This window comes from Podarcis cretensis, assembly GCF_951804945.1.
Source record: "Podarcis cretensis genome assembly, chromosome: 1".
In the NCBI taxonomy this organism is placed as follows: Eukaryota; Metazoa; Chordata; class Lepidosauria; order Squamata; family Lacertidae; genus Podarcis; species Podarcis cretensis.
In genome coordinates, this window is record NC_137170.1 from 93,156,981 (window position 1) to 93,183,645 (window position 26,665).

The 26,665-nt window shown below is 42.5% G+C and overlaps 2 protein-coding genes and 1 long non-coding RNA gene across 9 annotated transcripts in view; 1 reads left to right on the forward strand and 2 right to left on the reverse strand.

Annotated features, from left to right (window-relative positions):
* The window catches only part of TFCP2L1 (transcription factor CP2 like 1), a 41,255-nt gene extending 38,453 nt beyond the window's left edge, over nucleotides 1-2,802 (reverse strand). Inside the window, exon 1 of the mRNA XM_079969116.1 lies at nucleotides 2,588-2,802. Within this exon, the coding sequence (XP_079825242.1) occupies nucleotides 2,588-2,649 (62 nt within the window). The 5' untranslated portion in view covers nucleotides 2,650-2,802. The remainder of the gene's footprint in view (nucleotides 1-2,587) is intronic.
* A 116-nt stretch (nucleotides 2,803-2,918) lies between these two features.
* LOC307212473 lies at nucleotides 2,919-21,497 on the forward strand. Its single transcript, XR_013837004.1, has 2 exons — nucleotides 2,919-3,063; nucleotides 19,078-21,497. It is a non-coding gene; the product is annotated as an uncharacterized lncRNA (long non-coding RNA).
* A 401-nt stretch (nucleotides 21,498-21,898) lies between these two features.
* CLASP1 (cytoplasmic linker associated protein 1) overlaps nucleotides 21,899-26,665 on the reverse strand; it is a 171,212-nt gene continuing 166,445 nt past the window's right edge. For all 7 annotated transcript variants that reach the window (XM_079968491.1, XM_079968494.1, XM_079968493.1 and 4 more), the window contains 2 exons: nucleotides 25,790-25,906; nucleotides 21,899-22,524 (listed from right to left, as the gene is read on the reverse strand). In XM_079968491.1, the coding sequence (XP_079824617.1) occupies nucleotides 22,438-22,524; nucleotides 25,790-25,906 (204 nt within the window). In that variant the 3' untranslated portion in view covers nucleotides 21,899-22,437. The remainder of the gene's footprint in view (nucleotides 22,525-25,789; nucleotides 25,907-26,665) is intronic.

Consider the following 26,665-nt stretch of genomic DNA (forward strand, 5'->3'; position numbering starts at 1 on the left):
ACCTGTTCATAGAGGGATTAATTTAAGGGATAGATCTATGGACTCTACTAAAAAAAAGCCCATGCTGTACTAAATTTGCTACTGTTTAAGGTGCAGTAAGGCTTGGTTACCCCATCGTTTAAGGATGGCTGGAAGTGCTAGTCTGTTCCAGCAATCAATCTCTTGTGATACCTTAAAGATGAACCATTTTATTATGCCATACATTGTCATGGACTAGAGTCCACTTCATCAAAACACATGAAGTGTTAGATAGTACTTAACTGGCAAATTCAGTACAATTATATGCATGACTGTAGAGTATTGTATGCACATCTATAGAGTTGAAGAGGTGCATATGTATATACTTGCCATTCCACGATTACACTTCATGCATCTGATAAAAATGGACAGCAGTCCAGGAAAGCTTATGGCACAATAAAATTGTTAGTCTTTAAGATACCATAAGAATATTTGTTGCTTTTGTGGCAAATGATGTTGCAGTGGCTACTCTTCTAGAAATAGTTACAAAGCTTTTCGTTATACCACAGTTAACGGATTCACAGTCATGAACACCAAGTGTGATCCTTACTCTCTCATAAGATGCCCTGGGAGAGAAAAGTCTGAGCGATCTATAAGTGCACAAACACAATGCAGGACTCTGTGTTAACTAATCCAAACTAAATAACTACTTGGGCACCAGAACTTCCACCTCACTCACAGCTGTGCAGCTTTTCAGTGACAAATTACTGGAAAGGCATTAAGAGGTAATCAGCATTAAATGACCTGGGCTAGAAGCTGCAGTCACCAGGCTCCTTTAAGTTTTCTGGAATTTCCACTTGTTGAAACCCACATCATACTTCCCCCCCACCCCCCAAAAAAGTGGGAAATGTACAAACAAGTTCAAACCATTAAGAGAACCCATAGAGAGGGCAGCTCTCCCTAGCTATCACAGGTGAGCATGATAACCCACAGATGCCTCACTCTCTCCTCCTGCTCCAGAGAATGGCGCCCATCCAGCTCCCTGAAACAGACTAGTCCATCTCAGCTGCCACTGCTCAGCAACCCATCCCTGACCACAAGATTCACACACACAGATGAGGTCTAAATGGAGTCCACTTTCACAAATCCACATCTTTCCGAGATGGCGCCTATCCTTGCCGGTGGCGCAGCTACATAAAGATCCATTATTTTTACCAGAATCCTCATAACTTCAGAAACTGCACACGCACACCACACACGTGTCTTTTCCTCTCTCTCCCTCTCCTCAGAACCAAACACCTATTTAGATTAGGGTTACCAGACGTCCCCGGATTTGCAAATCTGTCCCCGGGAAACGTGGCAGCGGCAGCCTCAGCAGCCCGGAGCCAGCCTGGTAGTGCAGTTGGCTCTGGCTGGCTTCAGAATCTGCCCACTGCCATGGCGCCTGCCATTTTTCCTGCGCCATGGCAGCGAGCAGCTCCTGAAGCCAGCCAGAGCCAACTGCACTACCAGGCTGGCCCCTCCTAGGCAACTGCCGGCTGCCCGTGATTCCCAAGCCTCCCCTGATCTGTCAAAACAAAGGGGGAAGGAGATCAGGGAAGGCTCAGGAGTCACGGGCAGGCAGCGCACCGTTGCCCAGTTTTTTAAAAAAATGCACATTTATGTTTCACAGGGTGTGAAAGAAGAGCTTTGCATGTGTGCTTCGGCCCAGGGTCTTTTGCCACACCATCCCCACTACAGTGGTACCTCGGGTTACATACGCTTCAGGTTACAGACTCCGCTAACCCAGTAATAGTGCTTTCAGGTTAAGAACTTTGCTTCAGGATGAGAAGAGAAATCATGTCCCAGCAGTGCAGCAGCAGCAGGAGGTCCCATTAGCTAAAGTGGTGCTTCAGGTTAAGAACAGTTTCAGGTTAAGAACGGACCTCTGGAACGAATTAAGTACTTAACCCGAGGTAGCACTGTACTGACTTCCTGTTGCTACTCACCTTAAAAAAAAAAAAGTGTCCCCGATTCATTGAAAAAAAATCTGGTAACAATAATTTAGATTGCCTATAATATTCCGCAACGCGCTGTCAACTGATGGTGTTGTGTAAAAGAGCCCAGTCAACCACAACCTCTTAAAGTCGTTCGCCCCCGACATTAAACAAACAAACCTAATTTGGCTCCACTCATTCCTGCTCAGTATGCTTCTAGCTCTCTTTCTACATCACTAGGCCGCCTGGGTCCCGCTCCCCGTCCTTCCCGCATCCCTAACAGGGCAGACATGGACCCTCAAAGGCTGCAACCATATGCACGCTTTTCCTAGGAGGAAGCCCCGCTGAGTGCAAAGGGTCTTGCTTCTGAGCAAACACGCATAAATAAGAGCGGGAGCTTGCGCTTTACGTCCCTAATGTGAAGCCCAGCAAGGAGACCCCTCACTCCAGAGACCTTCCTTCTGCTCTGCAGCGTAAACCACTAGCCCCAACCGCAAAGCCATTGCCCTGCTCCTGTCTGCCCGCATTTCAGCCGCAAGACAGTCCGTCGGTAAGTCAGTCGGTCGACGTCCCCCCGCCGCCCCGCTTGAGAACCTTGCGCCCTTTTCCCGCCTTACGGCCGCTCGCTCCCCGGGCTCGAAGGGCTCACTCACCGCAGGTAGCTGCCTGTCGAGTGCTGGTTGTAATGCTCCGGCTGCGTGTGCCAAAACAGCATCTTCTTCGACGGCTGCTGCTAAGCTTGGCTCGCCCGGTAGCCCTAAATCCAAAATCCCCTACACGTCGAGGCGGGCTACGAACCCCGAAACCTGAAGCCAGCCCAAGACCAAACTGCGCGCACTCGGCAGCCGGCGCCTCTCCGCGCGCTTTTATTGAGCAGCCGCGTGATCCGCTGCTTGGCCGCTCCCAGGCGCTGAGGTCAGCCGCCGGCCTCTCCTTTCCGCCGCGCGCTCTCCCCGCCTCCCGCCAGCGGCCCGCTCCCCGCCACTCCGGGCCGCGCGACTGGGCGCCAATCCCCAGTCGGCTGCTGTCCGCGGCGCAGGTGGAGAAGCCGAGGCGGAGCTACGGAAGTGGAGTTGGGGAAGATGACCTCACGGAAATGGAGGAGCCGCACAGACTGCCTTCTTCCCAGGTTTAATGTATATAACTATTATTTATCTTCGCCGCCCCCCACGCCCCCAGCCATCTTGCCTCACGAAGTCTACCCGGATGCTGAACTGGAAAATTTGCCACCCCACTGCTAAAGGCAGTGCTTTTTCTGTCGGTACGCAGGGGTACGCCTACCCCTAAACATTTTGTGAATCTAAGTTTGGCCTCATTGAGGGGTGCTATTTCAGTATGAGTAGGAAAATGATAGTACCCCCTAAACATTTTTAAAGAAAAAAGCACTGGCTAAAGGTATTGCCTAAACTGATTTTTTTATAGCATTTCCCGCCAAAGTAGTTTGTATACCACAGTTGGGGGGGGGACCTCAGGCATGGGGCAAATGTGGCCCTCAGAGACCCCCCCCCCAATGGCTGTTAAAATTTCGCAGGACACATTCGGACCTGGTAACTGCAATGCATCCTTGACTTCTGGTAATGCCTCTAGCAAAACACGCACCTGCGATTTGGCTGCAAACCCCACACTCCCTCCCTCACCCCCACATTGAGCTTTACAAGCTGCACTGCTCAGTTGGGACCCATAAGCAGAGAGATATTTCTAAGTTTGTCTGGCAGGGCAAAAAGCCCAGAATTAAGTTTAAGATATTAACTGACGCGAAAGAAAGAGGGGGCTTTGCCCTGCCAGACCTAAAGTTGTACTATGAGGCCGCAGCTTTCTGCTGGCTAAAAGATTGGCTACTTCTCGAAGACACTGATGTATTGGATCTGGAAGGTTTTAACAATGCTTTTGGTTGGCATGCATATTTATGGTATGACAAGGTTAAGATCAATAAGGCCTTTAAGAACCATATTGTCAGAAAAGCAGTGTTTAATGTCTGGACAAAATATAAAGACTTATTGGAAAATAAAACTCCAAGGTGGCTTTCACCGCTGGAAGCTAAGGCCCGAAAAAGACCCAATATGGAGGCCAAATGGCCAAAATATTGGGAAATATTAGAAAAAGATGGAGACAATTGGAAATTGCAGAGTTTGGAGAAAATTAAGGACAAAGTGCGAGACTGGTTACATTACGCTCAGATTAATGAAGTTTTTAAAAATGACAAAAAGTTAGGGTTCCAGGTGGAGAAATCGAAATTGGAAACAGAACTGTTAGAACCTAAGACTAAGATACTTTCAAGAATGTACAACTTGCTGTTAAAATGGAATACACAAGATGAAATGGTTAAATCGGCCATGATAAAGTGGGCACAGGATATAGGGCATAATATCATGTTTGAGGACTGGGAAAGGTTGTGGACCAACGGGCTGAACTTCACTGCATGTAATGCTTTGAAGGAAAATGTAATGAAAATGATATATAGATGGTACATGACCCCAGTTAAACTTGCCAAAATATACCATTTGTCTGATAACAAATGTTGGAAATGTAAAGAAAATGATGGAACATTCTTTCACCTCTGGTGGACTTGCCCGAGAGTGAAGGCCTTTTGGGAAATGATATATAATGAGTTGAAAAAGGTATTTAAGTATACCTTTACAAAGAAACCAGAGGCCTTCCTTTTGGGTATTGTCAACCAGAATGTGTTAAAGAAGGACCGAACATTTTTTATGTATGCAACAACGGCAGCAAGGACACTCATCGCTAAGCACTGGAAAACTCAAGATCTACCCACACTGGAAGAGTGGCAGATGCAACTGATAGACTATATGGAACTAGCCGAGATGACCGGCAGAATCCGAGACCTGGGAGAAGAGAAGGTTGAAGAAGATTGGAAGAAATTTAATATTTACTTAAAAAAGCATTGTAATTTGGTTGAATGTTAAGATGGAGGCTAGATCATAAATAATTGACCACCACTAAATTAGATGCAATTAGGATGATAAGTGAGATTGAGGGAAAACCATAAACCTTTGGGAGAACTATTAGATTATATTCTAAATGAATGGGACATAAGAATGTAAACAAGATGATAAATTGCGGGCAAGAATTGACAAAGATGCAAGTGGGAGCGGAAGACGTGAGGGAGTCCAAAAAAGTTAAGAAATTATGTTATGATATATGTTACATTGTTTATTATATTTGCATTTATGTTTAAAAATCTTAATAAAAATTGATTTAAAAAAAAAAAAAAGCATTTGAGGGGAAGGGGATGCAGTTGCCTTGGTCTCGCACTTCCCCATTTGGCAGCAGGCCCCACCCTACAAAGTGGAGGGGAGTCCAAAGTCGGAAAAGGGAATGCTTATGGCATTTAGGGCCTGTCTTTGGGGCAAACTTAGAGGTGTGGATCCAGTTTGTAAAGTAGAAATGGAGCTTGATACTATGCTCAGCTGCGAGGCTATATTAGCGTACACCTATACAGATATAGATACATCTTTTTGGTTCTAGTGGGATCTCCAAAGTAGCTCACAAAACACATCCATCCAAGAATAAAAGTAGCAACAAATCATCCATCCAAGAATAAAACCTTCAACTAAAACAAGCAGTCAGAATTCTAAAATGGCAGCACAGAAAAATAAATCACTCTGGCAACCAGACATTATCAGAAGGGCACCTAAACAAGACCTTTTTTATATTGGAAAACTAATTATTTGACCCCCCCCCAAAAAAAAAAAAACCATTTTGACAAGGGAAGGCCATCCAGACTGGTTTTTACTGCAGTATGTTACACAAAAGGCTATATACATGAGTGACTTAAAACATAGCAAGCTTGTCCCCACCTACCCACCACTGGTTTCAAGTTACATATGTACATTGCTCCTCACACCAGAAAGGGGACGGGGGTGTCCCCTCTCAGTTGGGTGTTACCTGCAAATTGGATGAGCCACCCCTCAATTCTTTCATCCAAGCCATTTATAAAGACATTGAACAACAATGGTCCCAGGACAGAACCCTGCAGCACCCCACTTGTCACTTTATTCCAGGATGATGAGGAACCATTAGTGAGCACTTTTTGGATTCAGTCAGTCAACCAGCTACAAAGCACTGAACAGTAACCTCCTCCAGCCTGCATTTTACCAACTTCTCCACAAGAATATAATGGGGGACTTTGTCAAAAGCTTTACTGAAATCAAGATACACTACATCCACAGCATTGCCCTTATCCACCAAACTTGTAACTTAAAGAGAAAAGAAAAGAAACGCGATTCATCTGGCATGACATGTTTTTGAGAAACCCATGCTGGGTCTTAGTAATCCTTTTCCATGTGCTCACAGGCATGCTGTTTAATTACCTGTTCTAGGGCCTTTCCTAGTATTGACATCAAACTGACCAGTCAGTAGTTACCTGGTCTTATTTTACTTGAACAGAAGTAAACAATGTACCCAAATTTTGGTCACTTACAGTTTTCCTTCTGTAAACATAAAGCACCCTAAAGAGAAACATCCCAAGAAAACCAAAATAATCTTACAAATGGATTTTTTATTTTTTTTTACCCTGGGAATGTTAACATACCAGGGTTGGGGGTTGAAATGTGCCATGCAGTTTTTTGAGCAAATACCAATTCAGAGAAGCAGGTAAATGCCCTTCTTCTGACACGCACATATTTTGCAATCCCAAGGGCCAAGGCATATTTGAATTCAGCTTGGAGTAGAGAAATACCCCCTAAAACTGTCACTTTGAAAGTTTCTGTTTTAAAAAATTAATGAATTAGGGTAAAAAGAATTGTTCCGTGTGATTTTTCAAGGAAAGACTGATCCAGAGAAGCCAATCAAAGTGCTCTTTTTCTTTCACAAAACACGTGGCTTTGTTTGGGACATTCTGCACCCCCAAGATGTGTTGGAAGTAAGCTTGTGGTAACTGCCTTTGTGTTCTCTCTCTCTCTCTCTCTGGTTTTCACGGATAAAGGATTATGACTGCAGATCCAAACAATCATGGTTTTTATCCAAAGTTATCTTGTCAAAAGCATATGCAATGGGTGTTTATTGTTATTTGTTTTAAATTGTTAGAGGCCATGATATCTAATTTTCATTTGCTGCCTGCAAGCAAATGTTATCTTGATTTCAAATGTAAAGACAGTGGTACCTTGGGTTAAGAACTTAATTCGTTCTGGAGGTCCATTTTTAACCTGAAACTGTTCTTAACCTGAGGTACCACTTTAGCTAATGGGGCCTCCTGCTGCCACCACGCCATCGTGGTACGATTTCTGTTCTCATCCCGAAGTAAAGTTCTTAACCCAAGGTACTATTTCTGGGTTAGTGGAGTCTGTAACCTGAAGTGTCTGTAACCCGAGGTTCCACTGTACAATGTTTACATTTTAAAGGCCTCAGTACTAGTTAGAGGAGTTCGCACAACTCACAGAGAGGGGGGGTGGGGATATTTAAGGAAAGAGAGACTACTCTTTTTGCCTTAAGCAGTTTGTTCCTCTGAAGATATCTATTAGAATATCTACAATTAGTGTCGGGCAGAAATGGAAAATTGCAGATTGGTGCATGACATGGAATGAAGGTTAAAACACATGTTGGGCTATGTGCTCATAATGTGTTGAACTTATCTGTTTGAACTCTTTATGCAGGAGATAGGGTAGTACTATATTTGTTCTATAGGGACGCAGGTGGCGCTGTGAGTTAAAGCCTCAGCGCCTAGGGCTTGCCGATCGAAAGGTCGGCGGTTCAAATCCCTGCGGCGGGGTGCGCTCCCGCTGCTCGGTCCCAGCGCCTGCCAACCTAGCAGTTCGAAAGCACCTCCGGGTGCAAGTAGATAAATAGGGACCGCTTACCAGCGGGAAGGTAAACGGCGTTTCCGTGTGCGGCTCTGGCTCGCCAGAGCAGCGATGTCACGCTGGCCACGTGACCCGGAAGTGTCTCCGGACAGCGCTGGCCCCTGGCCTCTTAAGTGAGATGGGCGCACAACCCCAGAGTCTGTCAAGACTGGCCCGTACGGGCAGGGGTACCTTTACCTTTATATTTGTTCTGGGATCAACAACCCAACCCAAGAGAATCATTTTAGCTTTTGCCTTGGGGAGTCACAACTAAAGCCATATTCAGTTTTCTAACACATTTAGTGATTTCAAGCACCCTGGTCCTTTGAAGGTTGACATGCAAGAACATTACAATGCATTTTTATACCCTTGGATTATAATATCTTTAGTTCAGTAAGAATTTCAGATAGATAGATAGATAGATAGACAGACAGACAGACAGACAGACAGACAGACAGACAGACACACACACACACACACACACACAGTTTTAAAATATTTCACCAGCCAGACCAGAATATGTGTGACTTATGAATTACGACGTCATACCAATTTCAATGTGCTTCCTCAGCTGAAGGGGCAGAGTAAAATCATAACTGTTTGCAAACTGTGGCACTCAGCTATAACACAGTTAGCTAAAAATTGTCCAGTAGCACCTTAGAGACCAATTAAGTATGTTCTGGGTACAGCCATATGTCGGGATAAATACGCTTCAAGGTAAGTATTTTCGGGTTGCGCTCTGCGGCGACCCGGAGGTAACTGAGTGCATTACATCCGGTTTTCGTCACTCGTGCATGCGCAGATGGTCAAAATGAATGTCACGCACATGCGTGGAAGCAGCAAAACGTGACCCGCAGACGCGCTGTTGTGTCTTACGTTCTGTTCAGGATGCGAACAGGGCTCCAGAACGGATCCCGTTCGCATCCCGACGTACCACTGTATAAGCTTTCATGTGCATGAAAACTTCTTCAGACACCAGTTAGCTCTGGTATCCAACTTAACCAGAAGCCAATTCATATAATCACTTTGGGGGGTTATATTCAGTTAGGTCCTAATTTTGGTAGTTCTGCCAACATGTCTGAAAGTAGTCTTCAGTACAATTTAACATCACAAATCAGCTAAGCAGAGTATCACTCATTGACTTTGCATCCTCACATCAGCAGCCATGGAGCAGGGCATATTAATATCTCTTTATCCTGCCCAAGGCAACTGAAGGTGACTTACAACAACAACAAAGGATAATCATGCCACTGAAGGCCATCATTTTCTCAAGGCAAAACACTAAACTATTCTGGGGTTTTCATATCTGCCATGGCACCCCAGCTGCACCTTGGCCCTTGTACTGTGAGGTGAAGGAAACAGATTTCCTGACCCAGACAGATTGTTCCTCTCTGTTTCCCTTCCCTTCCTGTGAATGTTCCTGCTGTCACTAGTTGAATGTCATAAATACATTTAAAGCAGCCTTACACCACTTATCTTGTCATAGTTTCCCCCAAAGAATCCTGGCAACTGTAGTAATTCCCCAAATCAGCTACGTACAGGATTATTAGTCTTTCTTTTTTTTAAGCTCCCAATAGCTTTACAATGTCTAACAAGAAAAATTGCCACAGAATTATTCTCTTACCACCACCCACTACTACACAGCTTTTGCAGTGCATATTAGCTATAAGACAAACATGACAAGATTTAAGAATTTACACTCCAGCTAGCCTCCAGAAAGGAAGAGGCAGTTGTGCTACCTGGACACTGCTACATTGCATAACTTCAAATAATAGAAGTTCCAGTGGTTTGCCTTGGACTATGTCCCCAGCTGGAACTGAACAGAATCTGATAAAAGCCATCTGCAGCTCAGAGAGGTTATCAAGCACCTCTGAGAAAACACTGACGTTCCAAAAACACCACCCAGCGCCTGCTTCCCTAGTAGGGCCTGGCAACATTCCCATTCATCAGGTGAGAGCAGGACAGGGACAGCTTTGCATTTGCCTTGGCTATCTTTAGCAGGCATTCATATATGCATAAAAAAAGAAAGCAATGACCATGCTAATAATATATTGACTATCCAGCAGCCCAAGGGATCTCTCTTGGCAGAAAAGGTTCTTGCTGCATCTTCAAACCATATCTGTCTGGTCAGTCAAGTGCTCTGAAACTACAAGTTCATTTCACTGGGCAACTATTTTGGAAGGAATTAGCATTTGGGAAAGAAATGCTGATATTAAAACCATTGGTTATTTCACAGAAGGAGCTATAGTATCTAGACATGTATGTGCAACTTTCTAAGTGGAAGAGGCTTAGGTAGTATGCAACTATGTTTGACTCAGAATGACTCTGGGCTAGGTACAGTGAACCTGGTATGCTAGCAGAAGCCAGCACAAGGATACAGTTGTACCTCTGGTTACGTACTTAATTCGTTCCGTTACTTAATTCGTTAATTTCTGAGAGGGGACATGTCCTTCTGGTGTCCCATTTCTGCACTGCCTTGACTTCATTGCTCTTAAACTGCAGCCAGGTAAATGATCCAACCTAAAACTCTTGTCTCTTAGATTGAATTTAGACAAGATAGCAGAAGCTGAGATAGCTTTGGTTGCTCTTTGTAATCTACTAATAGACTGGGTATGGTTAGTAAAGCAGAAAAGTTCATGTCAAATTGACTCACTTCCTCCTGCTCCTCATTAATTCCCAAAGTTAGTTTATACTAGGCTAGTCCCACAATGATAAACTAAGATCAGCTGTTGTTTCCAACTGACAATCACCTGAGTTAGATAGGAGATGCCATCAGATGAAATTGCTTGGAAGTGGTCTAGCAACTAAGCAACCTGGCTCCTTGTTTCTACTAATGTAAAAACACGCTGATTCCTGGACCGTCTGCGGGCCGGATTGAGAAGGTGATTGGGCCACATCCGGCCCACGGGCCTTAGGATGCCTACCCCTGCTATAGTCCAACAACATCTGGCTGGCCACAGATTCTCTACCCCTGGTTTAATAGCAGCACTCCCTGTTCCCCTTACATTATTCTTTGTCTAAACAGATATTATGCAACCCTCTTCCAAGAAGGCAGCATTGCTCTGATTTTATTTTAGCTGCCAGGTGGGAATGCTTGTTAAGTGAAGGGGTTTCCTGCCTCACTTAAGGTGGTGCCCTCTGGATTTGCATGGGAATGCCAAGGTTTATTGATCTGATTTCCATTTCTAACACTGACATCTGTCCTTAAAACGGAGGAAACCAAAAACCAATTTTGTAAACTTGGTTATAAAACCGATTGATAGGTTAAAGTTTCTGCATTGTTGGGCAAGCCTTAAAGCCCTGGTAATCATTCCAGAAGCTTAAGGGTCATAGACAATTCTGGGTTGCAGATGCCCCTCTGCAAGAAAAAGCAGGAAAAAACTGGCAGGGAGTGGAAATAAGTGGCAAGGAGATTAGAAAGCTAGTCTCCTATTTTTAGAATAGCAACAAAATCATCAAGAGTATTAGCCCCTGGGGCATGTCAGTGATGGCTTAACCCTTTGAAGCCTTGGCTTCAGATGATTTAAAAGTTAAAAAGATTGGTGTGAACAACTTCCCATTGAAAAGTCACTTGTAGCGTTTCTCTGGAAATCCCATCTTAACAAGAAATCATGCTAAGCACATAATTGTTGCTTATGTGAACACAGAGTTCATATATGCTGAAAGACGCAAATGTTTTAAAATATGCTAAATCTGCAACTTTGCAGTTGTTGTTTGACTCCCACCATCCCTGAACATGCTGGCTGGGACTAGTGAAAGTGGGGGTTTAATAAGATCCAAAGAACCACAGTGCCTACAGAATAAAACACAAGGCTTAATCATTGAAAGGCTTAATAATTTCATGATTTGTTAATGCGTATAATACTGTTGCTACCGTACAGAGGGCGACCACATAATAGTACTAGTGTACATTAATACAGTACAGAGCTTGATTAATAAAGAATTTATACTCATAATTAGGAGGAAATAAGCCTTATTTATATTATTATGCTTCACCTTTCCCCACATGGTGAGAATTCTGATGATAATGCCTTTGGATGAGTGATCACTAGAGCTTTTTTGGTACCTTTCATATTTGTTTTATATGCAAAGGTTTATGCAAAGCATATTGAAAGCAATCTATTACTCCACTTTTGATTCCCAAAGACAGCTGCTTGGATCTGGGATAGCTTAGTTGCTAGAGCATGAGACTCGTAATCATAGGGTCATGGGTATAAGTCCCATGTGGGGCAAAAATATTCCTGCATTGCAAGGGGTTGGGCTAGATGATCCCTGTGGTCCCTTCCAATGCTACGATTCTGTGATCCCTACAAAAAACCCCCACAACTGTAACACTTTTGTTTCAGTATTCACACTTGCTGCAAACTTGGGTGACAGTTCTCTATTTAAAGCACATAGCTTCCCTAAAGAATCTTGGGAACCATAAATGTTTAAATGGTTTAGGGATAAAAGAAGTGAGAGTGGAGGGGCTTTGAAGTTGCCCATCAACAGCATCAGGGCAGCAGACTGAGCAGACATTATTTTTGCACTATGACGAGGCGTATTTCTTGTAAAATGATGGAAGTATTACTAAATTTACATCTACCCAAATACACAAATTTTGATGTGATGCATTGCTTTTTTTCTGGTGATGCAGCAGTAACCACTCTACAACACACCCAATCAATAGGTCCATAATCATTGCAAATCATGGCCGCCACATTAATTGTCAGCAAACAGACACAATCCATTAAAAAGTTAGTTGTCATGGGCAGTCGAATCCCATGTGTGGTTAATTGGGATTAAGTCCCATCAGTATCCCGTGTATACTAACAGCCAAACCTATGCATTTTAATTCAGAAGTCTTAATAAATTAAATGATTTTCTTCCATAGAATTCAATGGTATATTAAAGGCAGAAGTCCAGGGTCTCTCTCACTCAACAGAATCAGTAGGATGGCCCCCAAATCTAAAGAGTGGGGTTCCTATAAGACTATTAAGGCCAGAGTCTAAATAAATTACCTAATTGTACTGCTGGTAGGATTTCAGCCCTAGCTGGGAGTAAACCTCACTGAACTCGGGCTTACTTCTGAGTAAACATGTTTAAGCCCTGGTTCCTTTTAGAGTAACCTGATGAGCACCTCTAGATAGTCTAATTTCTTTTTACATTTTTTTTGTTATTGTTTAATTGATCTAAATCCTTTCCCCCTTCAATTTTTCTTGTTAAAACTGGATTTAAAAGGGAGTTCATTATCTCAGCAACTTGCAAGTCAACCCTTTCCTCGCTAATTACTCATTACTACTTTCTCTTTAGTGCTCTTTCGCCTCCAGATATATTTGTAAACAGCCTGTTTCCCAACTCTTAATCCTTTTGACCATCCTTAAGTCATTCTGGTTTGGTCCGCTTTTAATGTTTTCCGTTTGCAAGTCTTAATAGACTTTTCACATTCCCAGTGTTTAATTTCCCACTTTGCTAGTAACAATAATGCTGTGAATCTTGAAGATGCAGCTGAATTCCCATTCTTGGGATGCTTCAGGCAATCTGTCGATCTTTCTACCAGATCTATCCAGTGGTTTAACAATGTTAACAGAAATCTGAGGGCTCCCTTGGACAAAAAACAAGGACTCCAGCCAGGAATACCAGAGCAAAACAGCAGCCAGTAGGCTTGGTCTTTATTGAAGACTGTCGCATCAGGACTCCCACCTGCCACAAGGTGGAACAAGATGGAAGCCCCGAACAAAAGAGCCCCCAAACTTTTATTAGCTGGTAATCCCCATGTTACACCCCCCAAAACTACATCACTAATACATCATGGTTACATCATGAAAGGGGAGGTCTGGTGGCAGTAATCTGAGCATCCTGGACCCTGCCCCATGGTTCTCCTTGCCCTCTACCAAACACCCATCAAGTGTAAAAAAATAGATATTTACATTTCCTTGTTCGCAGCCAGGTTAATCACACCCTTTTGTCTTCATCTGGGTTTGATATTTCTGGAATGGCTACCTGTCTGGCACTCAGGTATCAGGATGCCAGGAATTATCACTCAGGCAGAGGGGCTGCTGAGTAGCTGAGCTCACGTGTCTATATGAATTTCTGAAGTTTTCCCAGTGAGCCAGTACATAGATACATTTATCAGTGAATTGTTACATTTGGTATCGTGCAGCAAAGGTCCTTTGAATAGATAGGAAGAAACTGTGATGAAGTGTTTTGTGGGGACAAATCGCAAAAGTCACAAAAGTGATTGTGCTGATTTTTGGTAGTGTGCTGGAGGGGCAACCGCCCCCCCCCCCCCGCAACCCATACTTAAATTCCTGCAACAACAATTTACAGTCTGATTTTTTAATGTCTAGTTACTTTCAGCTATAATTTCAAGTTGATGGATGGAGCCTACACTTCTGCGGTGTATAGCTTCTGAAAACGTGGGGTGGCTCTCCTGGGATGTGAGCAAAATTCCAGGGCAAAGAGCTTCCTCAGGCAAAGAGAAACATTCTTGGTGTCTCTCCCCAAGGTTTGATGTTGCAGCTGCCAAGAAAAAGGTGAGACGGCTTTACCATGAAATTTTGGGTAGTGATACTTTTAGGCAGTGCTTTTTTTCTAAAAAAAAATGTTTAGGGGTACTCTCATTTTGGCTCAAGAAAATCACCATTTTATAGTTCAAATCAGGAAAAATAAATACAGTAAATGGACAAAAGTACAATGATTCACAAAATGTTTAGGGGTATGTGTCCCCTTGCGTCCCCCCAGAAAAAGCACTGCTTTTAGGGAAGGAGATGTTCCTTAGGGGATCCTCTTCAGTCCCTTAGTGTTGCAGAAACTGCCTCTTCTGTGTGTTAGATTCCCTGATGAAGAAGGAAGAGCTGCTTTCTGCACACACAGCAGCAAAGGGTTGCAAACTCTCTTTCTATTACTCTGGGGATTACAAACAGAGAGTTGGTGCTGACCAAAACTCAACACACCTACCTCTGCCTTGGCAGCACCACTGGATGCTGTTCTACAGGCAGGCAATGGATTTTGTAAGGGCATGCATGTCTTCATCATAATCTGTTGATTAGTAAAGGAGGACTCTTGCTTGCACTCCCTTTCCACAGCTTTCTTGAGGCTTGGTGGTTTGTCTATTGAGTTCACAGAGATCTCTGGCTTCTATCTACTTGGATGCCTGCCAAAGATTTCTGCAAACTGTTACTTTTCTTTAGATCTGTTGGGTTGTCTGTCAAATCCTTGTTTTTGAGTCTGATCCTTTTGCTACCTCTGTTATCAAACACTGAGATGTTGTACATTAGAATATATGATTATGTAACCTAATAAGCCCCAATGGATGCAGATTCCCAAGGTTACAGCTGATCAGAAGCACCTCACCCAGTCCTCCTGTACACTGTCACTTACCTGCCAATGTTATCCTCAGTGTGGAACTCTTCAATGGATCTTGAAGCTCATCTGTTTCCCCACTTAAGAGCAGTGGTGCAGCTAGGACTAGACTTCAAGGAAGAGACCCAGTTCCCTGCAGCCTAGCAGGTCCCCAGCTGGCCACCCAGAGAGTTACAGATGATGGAAGCGGGAGCAAACAGGTCCAGGGTTGGCACCAACTCTTCATCATCTTCTTTCTTTGGCAATCACTCGTAGCGAGTAAGATTGTCTTCCATGAACACGGTTTTAACAGTATGTCCGTAAGTGACTGTGGCACCAACTATCTGTACCATGGCACACACATGCCAGGGTTGCCAAAGCTGGTGTTAGCTACTGCAGCCTTCCTTCCTTTTTATTAAACAGAAGTTACAGACACCAATTTTATTTATTTTTACTTTACTTTTACACAACAGAATAGTGCTTACTCTCAAGTAAATGCCTTTAGCATTGGTGCAGAAGAAGCAAACTACATTTTATTCCTGTTGTCATGATAGTGCTAGAGTTTACACGCGTTTTAAAATGTAAAGCAATGTATGCTCAGGGTTGTCAAACCTTTTGTATTTTGGTTTTTAACATATCAGGAACATAGAAGCAACTGTAAAACTTAGAATGGTGGTGGTGTATGCATATTGGTATGTAGAAGATAAATATTAATGGTCCATAACTGAATGCACAAGACCTTTGGGACCTTTGTAAGACCCTTGAGTTCAAGGTCTAAATTTACCTAGCTGCACTGTTGGTTAAGAGCTTCCATTGCTCTTATCTTTCTCACTTTTTCTGATAAGAACTTAGGGCACAACATCATGAAAAGACCACATGAAAGTTGCATTTGTGTGGAAACTTGTTGGTTGATAGAGCTGTTAGCAAATTGGATAGAGTTTACTACTTTGGACAGACTTCAGGTTCCTTGCATATTGTACAGGATGTTTTGTGGGGGGGATTCTGGGAATATGGAGCACACTCTCAAATACTAGTTTTTTAGGAAACTCTTATTGGTGGCAATGCAGAGAGCCTCAATCTGACCAAAGCCTTGACAGAAACAAAAAGGTAAAAGCCCCCATGCCTGATATTTATTTTTTTAAATGCAAGGACTAACGACATGAATGATTTCTAGTTTGCCCATTATTTATTTACCTCTTGCTTTTCTTTATCTATTCCTTAAATTAAAAAAAATTGTGTTGTTGGCGTGACTATGACTATGCTGGATTGCAGTTGCTTGACAGTTTCCTGTTGATTGCTGAGATTCCATCTCAACATTAATTGTTGCTGTGTTTTTTCCATGGCACAAGGTGTGTTGCCTCCCATCTATAAATCACAAGGAGATTAATTGGATACTTCTGTAGTTGACACCTCAAAAGCTACAAGGGAAATATCTCCATGACCTTTCCATTTGGCAAAATCTAGTAGAACAGCACTGAGGATAAGCTTATGACAACAAAATCCTAAGCAGTTACAGTATTTTAAAAAATAAGTGAGAGTAACTATCCTGCTGCCTACAGAAACTTCTGTCATTTATCTTTTAGAACCCAGTGTTCCAGATTGTTTCTGCACTCTCTCTGTGTGTGTGTGTGTGTCTGTATATTTTATAGTATGTGGGCATGCTTAACTAAAAAGTACTACTGGTGCCTCTCGTATGTTTTATCAAAATCACTGTTTACTTTCATAGAAATGTGACAGCAGGATTGCAGTTAATACCTCCTTGTGTTCTGTCTAGAACAGCCACTTGGTTGAACTGAATATAAAGGGGATCGTAAAGGCTATATAGTAAGCACGTGCATTCAAAATTTGCATTTCTATCATGTTTTCCCTAACATGCAATTTGCAATGCCGGCAACTTCAGAGCTTTCTGCAGTGCTTCAGGGCTAAAAACCAATTTGACCCAGTACGGGCAGATCCCATCAAGACACTTTTGCCACTGTGTCGTTTGTTGTTGGCACATCTACAGGCAAATCAGGCTGAGAAGCCCCCTAAGGCATAGCATTAAAAAAACGGACATATCCCATCCCCACAGAAACAAGAGAGCATATATATAAAGAAGCTAGCCTAAGACCACAATAATGATACATGTTTCTGGATGTGCCAGAGCAACAACTGTCCCTGTTCTGTGGGAAGAACTGCAGTCTGACAATGCAGGCATGCTTTGAGGAGTGTGGCCTGCTTCTAGGTTGCTCAGCCCTTGACTAATTACATCAAGCAGATGGGGATTCGCTGGACTGGTGGAAGCGGCCATTAATACTTTGTTGTGCAAAGAGGCAGCCCTGGCCCCCTTGAAAGAGATAAGCATGCTGGCAGTGCCGGATTTACGTATAAGCCAAGCAAGCTATAGCTTAGGGCCCCACTCTCTTGGGGCCCCCAAAAAAATTAAAGGAAAAAAACCCTGGATGTACATTTCCAAAATAAATATTTTGATATGTGAAAATGGCTTTAGATACCTATTAGGTCCATAAATGACCTTATAGCATATATTCAACACAAAAAAGTGACAATTTGTTGTTGCCAAAGAACAGCTAGATATATAAAGGGCTCCATTACTTCAATAGTTTAGGGCCTCATCAAACCTAAATCCAGCCCTGCATGCATGCATGCCTTTATAAACCTTCCTTGGACTCTTTTAAGCATAGTAATATCTATCAACCAGTTGATCAACTTTGGGGCAAAGTACTTAAACAGGTGGTCCCCATGAAACCCTAGGCTCTGTTGTACGAAACTACTTACCTAGACCCATTTCATTCTCTTTACTGCCCTGGCCTTGGCAATGAAACAACCTTATGGGGGAGACCTAGCAGGAGAGGAAACCCTGTTGATTATTCTGGACAGCTCAGAAGGTTTTGATACTATCAGCCATTATATTTCTGTGGATTGGCTCTGTGGGTTAGGAGTTAGTGTGACGATGGCTCCACTCAGCCCCATTTCACTAGATGCTCCCCCCCCCCCCGTTGTTGTTTTTTGACATTTATATATGTTCATTCCACAATGAGCACAAAATATTGCATTGTTGCACACTTATTACTGTCTCTTGTATTTTATTGCCTCCAACTGTTGTTTTCATTCATCTCTATTTTTATATATACCTACCAGTTTTCCAAGATGCTTCAAACAAATCAAGTGGGCTCTAGCAAACAAACGTGTTACCCTTACAAGTGCCACAGACTTGTGATAATTTTTGCAGGAATAGATTAAGATGTGGACAAGTCTGCAGTTGTTAAGTGCTGAAGAGTCTTTGTTTTCAACCATCAAATGTTGCTTTAGTTGTTCTCATCCAGGACATCAAGCAAGTCCTAACAGCTTAAGCACAAATAAAAAAGTATAAGATATTGCTGGGATGGAGGAGGAAGCACACCACACAGCTCTGCATGTTTAGTGTCAATACTGCATCAATCAAATAGGAAATGAAATATCAGTTTTGTTTCAAGCATATATTGACACTCAATGAATATCTCAGTGCATGAAACAGTTCTTCTGGCTATGCTAAGTCAGTGAATTCAATATGCTTACGATAAGAATCCAGTCTTGGGCTCATGTCTATCTGGGCTAAAGCCCTAGAACCTGCATTAATGATTATCTATCAAGTAGTTAAACCCTTTGAATGTGAAAAGGCAAGAGTCCTGTGCAGGCATTCAAAAGTGACAAGCAAAATTGCATGGGTGTGGGTGTGTTTGTGTGTGTGTGGAGTGACCCTGCCCTATGCCTGTGTAGTACACTTACTGCACAAGGCTTTCCATGACTGCTCTGAAGCAAGTCCTGAATTCAGTGGGGCTTACTCCCAGGTAAGTAGGGTTAAGGTTGCAACTCATGTTGGAGGGTATGCTTGGAGGATGGCGGGATCCCCAAGCATGCGCTCTACAGGGAGCTGGCTTCAGGCACCAGGCCCATTGGCAGACTAACTCTGCATTACAAAGATGTCTGCAAATGTGACATGAAGGCTGGCAACATTAATCCCTCCATGTGATAATCCCTTGCAGATGATGGCAGTGCCTGGAGACAATCTGTCAGGTTGCTTACCCACAGCAGTGACCAGATGATGAATGACTGCACAGAGAAAAGAAACGCCATGCTGCATCTGCAGCAGCACAACTGGACACCTTCATCTGTCTCAGCTTCAACAAAACATGTCTCTCAGGTACCAGTCTCTATAAGCCACAGCAGGTGCTGTAACTTTCCAACTGTTTGGTGCCGCCCCCCAAGCCACACCCCTTCATTGTCTCCCAAGAGAGACAGATGCATCACCACATTTTTACATTATGTAGATCACACGGTTTGTGGGGAGGACTATGCATGTAGGGCAAGGTCAGGAAAAGAATTTCTTTGGCTCAAGGCAGAATTCCCATCTGAGCAATCTTCTGTGGGTCACATTCTGAAGATGGGCAGAGCCAGAGGCAAAAGTGAGCAATACAATGATTTTGCCTTTGTACAGTAGAATTAATTTCTATGCACCTGTACACCCTTCTCTTCTATTCTAGCAAGCAAGGACCAATATCAGAGTTTCAGAACTTCGATAAGCATCTCAGAGCACTGAGAGGGCAGAACTTGGTGCCACAGTCATGATCCTGTTCCCTCCCAACTATGAACGTCTGAACAGGGATGCAATGCTACTATAATGGGTGTACCCTTGGACAGTGTCACATGTGTGGAAATGAATGTGATTTGGGGTTTAAAAAATCGTGCTTCAGTGCTGACAGTTCATCTTTGAGGTCACCTGCTTTCATGACCAAATTGTAGTGCAAAGAGGCTCCCATAAGGACTTAAATTTAACTGTCATTTATTCTAGGGCAAACTCAAAAGGTTTCATTTTATTTTTTAGCAAATTCTATCATGTAAATGTTAACATAAAAACATCTGTACATTTGCCATGATACACTCAAAAGTGAAACAAATAAGATATAAATACAGATATGGATGTAACATGACAAAAGCGCCCAAAAAAAGAGAAATAAAAGAAAATAACCAACCCAAAAATAGAAATTAAATACATGCGCGTGAACACTGTGCCAACAAACTCTTTTCTGATGGCTGACTGTTTTGAGTGGCTTTATAAGCCCATCCTTCCCATTTAAAACATTATTACTGTTAGCAAAATCCTGCTGCATTCTACAAACATTTCTCTGTTGTCCTTTAATATGAACTATTACACTTGATAAATAAAGGGTCTGGGAGGGTGGTAGAAAGAAGATTTATATGACAACGTTGCAAGTTACATTACTTATACAGGTTATTGAGAAGCTACTAGGAAGCGATAGAAAAGGTCTTGTGTTGTACTGTAATCCAGGCAAGCACACATAGTGTACCTTTTAAAAGGAAGCCACATGCCTCAATCGATGCAGGACTATATAAGAGACCTACAGTACTTCAGATGGTGTGAAAGGGGTTGCATTGATTTGTTTGCTCATGCCCTGGGACGCTGGCGCCCCATTGGCAGCATGTACATCTCCATCGAACCCAACCCAACAGCAGGCAGGGTTGTTCTGTGCGGATTCTCAGATATGAAGGTCTGGGAAGAGGAGGGAAATGGGTGCGGGATGAGGGGGGGGGGGGAGAGAAGATGGGGAAGAATACAAAGAAAAAGAAACCTCTTTCTTTCAAAAGGTCTGAAAAGTTAAAGCCCTGCGTAAGGAGGCAGCAAGTAAAAAGGCAACTGCAGACATTTGGACAGTGCTGAGAAAAGGTAGGAGCCCTCTGTAATCTGGCAGCCAAGCGCCAACATCATGCAGATTTGTCTTCACCAGCATGTATGGATTGGTAGCCAAAGGGTTCTTGTGCCTGGAAGAAAACACCCACCCCACCCTCAACTGTATAGCTTTAAGAAAGCAGATTGGTGCAGATTGGTTACTACCTAGCCCTTTGAGTACTACCCTAATGAAACAGAGTCATATCTGAAATACTAAGAGAGAAAGGAAACAATTTGCTATGTACAGTAGACACAAAACAAGATTATAAATAAAATCAGATTGTGTGAATGTTGGGAGGTGGGGTGACAAACTCCTGGAGTACTCAAAGGTTGGGTGGGGAGGTGGCAACAGAAAAAGTGTCACACTAAGGAGCATTGGTTGACAAATGAAAGCAGTATTTTATTAAGAAAGAAAGGCCTGGTTATCTGAGTTGCAGCTCCTACAAAAGCCAATCGAGGTTTAGAAAGTACAAATTTCATACTGAGGATTGAAGCAGCAGCAGTAGTAGCACATTTCACATATCTTTTCTAAGAGATAGGCTGTCAGTTCCTTTGACAGTGAGTGTTGATACTTAACCAGTTCAGAGATATTACAGTGCATTCACGCTCAGTGCATACTAACAGATTTCATAAAGCTAGATAAAATTATTACAGAAGGAATTCAATCCCCAGCGAATACGGTAGCAGAACAGAGTTCCGTTTTTTAAAATAAAATAAAATTTAAAAAAACACCATGAAAAACAGAGTAGGAATGAGTTTTGTCAAGTAAGTAGAACCTCCTCTGGAGTAAGAAGTCAAGACTATATCACAGCATATAGCTTTGCTTTCTTTCTTTTTTTCTCACTTTGAAAAAATGTTTCTCAGCATGTGCTAAAAATAATAATCAGATAATTGAAACATCTACACAGAGGCGGGTCTTAAATGGGTTATAGTAGGGTAAGTGCATCTGCCCTATATAAACGGCACCATTGCAAGTTTGCTGAGATCTCTCAGGGAATTTCCATGACCGGTGTCACTCAGATGATGGTACTATACAATTTGTTTGTGTTGGTGTTTTCCCCCCCCGTAATAATTTTAAAAAGTGAGTTGAGGGGCCTAGTTTCCTTTCCTTTTTTAAAAAAGGATGTAGGGCTTTCTCCCGAAAAACCCAAGTGAGGCCATTCTAAATTTTAACCTCATCTCTGAAACAAGGACACATTCCTGAAATTAGAGGAACAGGAGGAACTAGTCAAATGTTTGACCGATATAAGCACAACCTAATAAAAAACCCAAGGTCTGAATCCAAGAAGTCATACTCAAGGTAGATCCACTGAAATCAATTCACATGATGAACTTGAGCCCATTGATTTCAACGAGTCTACTGTAAGTATGACCCCCAAAACGTCAGTGGATAACTGCAGTGTGTTTAACCATGGTGTGTTCTATCGCCTTTTTTTTTTTTTTTCAAATGAAGAAGACTGCAACCCAGGCCTTGCTTCCTTTACATTCAGTAACAATAATATCCTACCATAGAAAGCTTTTAAAAGGACTAAAAATACTGATTGCAATAAATATCTGCATGGCCTCCATCAGCGGGTGGAGCGTGCTGATGAGGGGAGGGTCTCTGAGAGGCGCAGCTGATGGCTTCTATGTCTACAGGCATGTCCAAAGATCTCCATTAACTGTGCGTGGAAACATCTGAAGATGAGCTGCTGTTGCTGTTGGTGGTCTGGGCCCTCTTTATGTACAAGTTGAGGAGCTTCATCTGAAAGAAAGGAGACACAGTAACACCCACGCCTCTTCATTAATTTGCTTCCAGTTCAGAATGGGTCTTTCACAGTGCAGTCCTATGTGTGTCAGCCTGAAAGTAAGTCCCACTGAGTTCAATGTGACTCATGGATCCCCGACTTTAGCGTAGGCACTCAATGGTTGTAATTTTCATCAAATTTTCTGTTTTACAATTTCAGATAAACATTTTACAAACTTTAAAATATCCAGTGACTTCCCCCCCTTCTCTTTCCATGGTTCAATTTACATATCATACATCCCTGCATATTTTACTATAGCCGTTCAAATCAATTTTCCACTTTTACATCCATCAAAAATTGTTTACTCTGTTGAATTTATCTTAATGCTGGCAGCGTTTTCAGCTGTATACAGTTATTTCCCATATATTCAATAAATGTTTTCCAATCTTCTTTAAACGTATGTTCTTCTTGCTCTTATTCTATATGTTAAATCTGCAAATTGTGTATATTCTGTCAATTTAAGTTGCTAATCCTCTTTAGTTGGGACCTGGCTCACTTTCCATTTGGGGCTAACAAAACATGGGCTGCAGTTGTTGCATACATAAATAACCTTTTCTGACACCAGGGAATTTCAGTTTGGGTTACCCCCAACAAAAAGGACTCTGGTTTTTTTTGGTAAAGTAATTTTAAATATTTTTTCCAATTCATTATAAATCATTTCTCAATACCCCTTTACCTTTTTACATGTCCACCACAAGTGGAAGAACGTTCTCTTCACTTCTTTACACTTCCAACACTTATCTGATTCTGTCTTAAAAATCTTTGCCAACCTACTCAGAGTTAAGTACCATCTATGAATCATTTTCAAATTGTTCTCTTTCAATGAATAGCAGTTCATTGAAAGGTGACTGAGGATTTTTTTTTACTGTCATATGGCTTTATTGTCAATGATTTTACTTTCGTTTTTTATGACGCATAGCAAATTTATTTTATGAGGCAACTAATAAAAAATAGAAGAAAATGGCTGGTCCCTGCACAAAAAGAATACAGTGGAGGAACATATCAACTTGCCACGCCCATTCTGTCACTTTGCCATTTTGTGTGTGCCACAACTATTGATTCCTCCCAAATGCTGCTGTGGCTGAGCAAGGCCATTTTATATTATAGGGGACTCTTTTCCGGGCTAACATATATGGCAGTTGCTCCTCCATCTTGAAATAGCCGAAATACACTCTTGAAAGGCCAGTAACCAACTACATATATGAGTGTGCTGTTCTTGAATGTTTGTGAAGCCAGCAAAATGCTTGGGAACAACTGCTCCTGATTTTGTTTTTTTTTTGTTTTTTTTTATAATATTTTTATTAAATTTTCACATTTTATAAAGACAAACATAGACACACAAAGACAAAGACAACACGTATAAAATTTCATAACCTTACTTTCCTAACCCCAGTTCTTGACCTCCTCCCACCCCCCCTTCATACATCCTAATTCAATTACATTAACTCAGCAAATTCAAATCTCTCATCCATTACATATTATTACTATATCTATATATATATATATATATATATATATATATATTTTTATAAAAAAAAGACCATTTACTTGGCCAGATTTTACTTATCCAATTTTCTTATAAAACATTAAAACCTTTTCTAAGGTCGTCTCGAGTTCCTTCCACGAATTTCCCTTTAATCTTAAAAATAGGTCATAATAGTCAAACACAAAAGTCATAAAGATTTAAAAACAAGTTCTCTCCCCCCCCCCCAGCCCCGGTTTCTGTCCCTTCCAAATGTCCCCCCATCCATAACAACAGTTTTTAGCCTGGGTTCCTCACATCTGAGGCCTTTAAGTCCTTATCAGTCTCTCTTTGCCGATCTTGTTGGTAACCCTCCTCATTGGTCCTCAGGTTTCGGGGAAATTTCAGCTCAGTCTCATCAAAATTTCTTCCATCCAAAGTACTTGACACCAGCTGCTGCAGAAGATCAACCAGTCCATACTCAAATAGGAAGCCCCGGTCATATTTCTTATATCTTTTAAAATCAGGTGTTCCAGATGTTCCAGGGGCTTCCTCCCTCCTCTTTCGCATCTTTCGCAGATTTGTAATCCAAGGGTCTTCTTCTTTGTATTCTAACAATGAAGGCTTGTGATTGGTAGTCTCCATCTGTAGTAGCCCTTGCTCGCTCTCCCCCTGTTCCAAAGTTATCTCTTCTGATTCAGCCGCAGATTTTTCCCCAGTCAAATCCATTGTACCTTCAGCAGAGTCATTTATTTTAGAGTTCAAGGTTATGAGTTGTTTACTCATGACCATAGTCTGCTCCTCCAGTTTTCCCACAAGAAAAAACATTCTTTCTAGCTCTGCCTGTAGTTTTCCATCTGCCGCCATTGCAATGTTTCAATGTTTCCCCTAGGGGGATTCTAGTTACTTAGTAATCTTTTCCAATAGTCCTTTACTTTGTTATTTCCCTACTTTGTTTCCAACCACTTTAGTTCGAATATAACAAATTAAGTCCAAAAAGTGTTAAATAATAGAATTTTTCACTTTCGCTGCCCGTTTGACAGCTCCTTTGACAGCTGTCAAACTCCTCGTTCCTTATTCTCCAGCTCACATAAAAGGACACCCCCGGGTCTGGGGGGGTTCAAACAGAAACTTCTAAAAAATCACTCTTACTCTCCAGCACACATCTTCTTCTGCCAAATTCATGCAAATCTTATCTTTTACAGAACACCAAGGAAAGAACTCTCCACCTTAGTTCTCCGATCTTTGCTTTAAATTTTCTGTAGGCAAGGGGGGTGCGGACTTCCCTTTAGCACATCCCCCGATCGTGCCGAATTCAAGGATAAGCTTTTTAGAGTCCAAATTCCAATCTACTCACGGATTAATTAGAGTCCAAATTTCAGGGAAGAAAGTCAGCGGTCTCCGGCCATGGCTCGCGGCTTCGCTCCACTGCAGTAGCGGTCTACTCACAGCACCACGCCACTCCCCGTACCCTCTCCGCAGCCTTTAAAAAGGCTCTTCGTGGGTCGGGGGGGCGCTTTAGGTGCCCGCCGAGTCACCAGGTCCGCAGGCTTCCGCGCCTGCGGTTTCTAAGGGTCCCCGCGTCGCCGTCGCGGTGAGACCCGTTTGCAATGGAGCCGATTCCCTCCGGAGCTCGGAGGGAATCCGCCATTACTCGGATCGCGCTAACCCGGAAGTCCAACTGCTCCTGATTTTGCCTACTGACTGTGCTTAAAGTTACAGGAACTGCATGTGTTTCAAAATCAAGAGGCCGCACGTACCTTACTCCCAGTGAGCTGTGCAAGGTGAGGCTTCAGTTCTTCACCAATAACAGAATAGATTGCCACGAGGCAAAATACACTGGCTTTGCGAACACTGCTTTCTGTGTTGTCATAGCCCTAGATGGAAACAACGGAGGGAGTAATGAGAATCGAAAGGTTTCTTCACAAGTTCTCTCTTCCTTCAGGGTTAGGAGCTAGTGGAGTGGGTTTGTAGTACACTTTCAAATGAGAACAATTAAAATATGCAGGGACACAGAGAAACCTAGTCCCAACATGATGATGATGATGATGATGATTTTAAAAAAAAAAGATAATTTTCAAGATAGCCTGCAAAAGAAAATCATAAAGCAAATATAAAACAGATCAAACAAGTATTATTACAAGATTTCTCCAACCTGGAAGGGGGTTCCCCTTCTCTCCTCCCTTCCCTTGAAAACTGGCGTGCCCAAAAACCTGACAGAATAAATAGGAAAAGTGACATATGGCTTCAGGAACTACATAAGCTCTCCACAGACAGCAGATTACCAGCCTGGCTCACAGGAAAGAACTGGTAGCCCCAGCACCCAAGAATCCCCCTGCATGGAAGGTTGGGCTCATACTGTGGGTTTATTAGCCAAGGACTGGGCAGCGGTCTGCTTCTCTCTAGTACCAGTTAACCCTTCCTTAACCCACCGAAATGCAGGTTATTCAACTTCAGGAAGCAGCCTTTTCGGTAACGAATTCCCAGAAGGCTGAGTCATACTTGCCTGGGACAGGGAAGGCGTTCCTATATTTGCATTTGTAAAAGGAACATCAACTTTGTACAGATAAGAAGGTTAACCTTAAAAGAACACCAAAAACCCAAGAACGAATTCTGACCAATAAATTGATTATAAG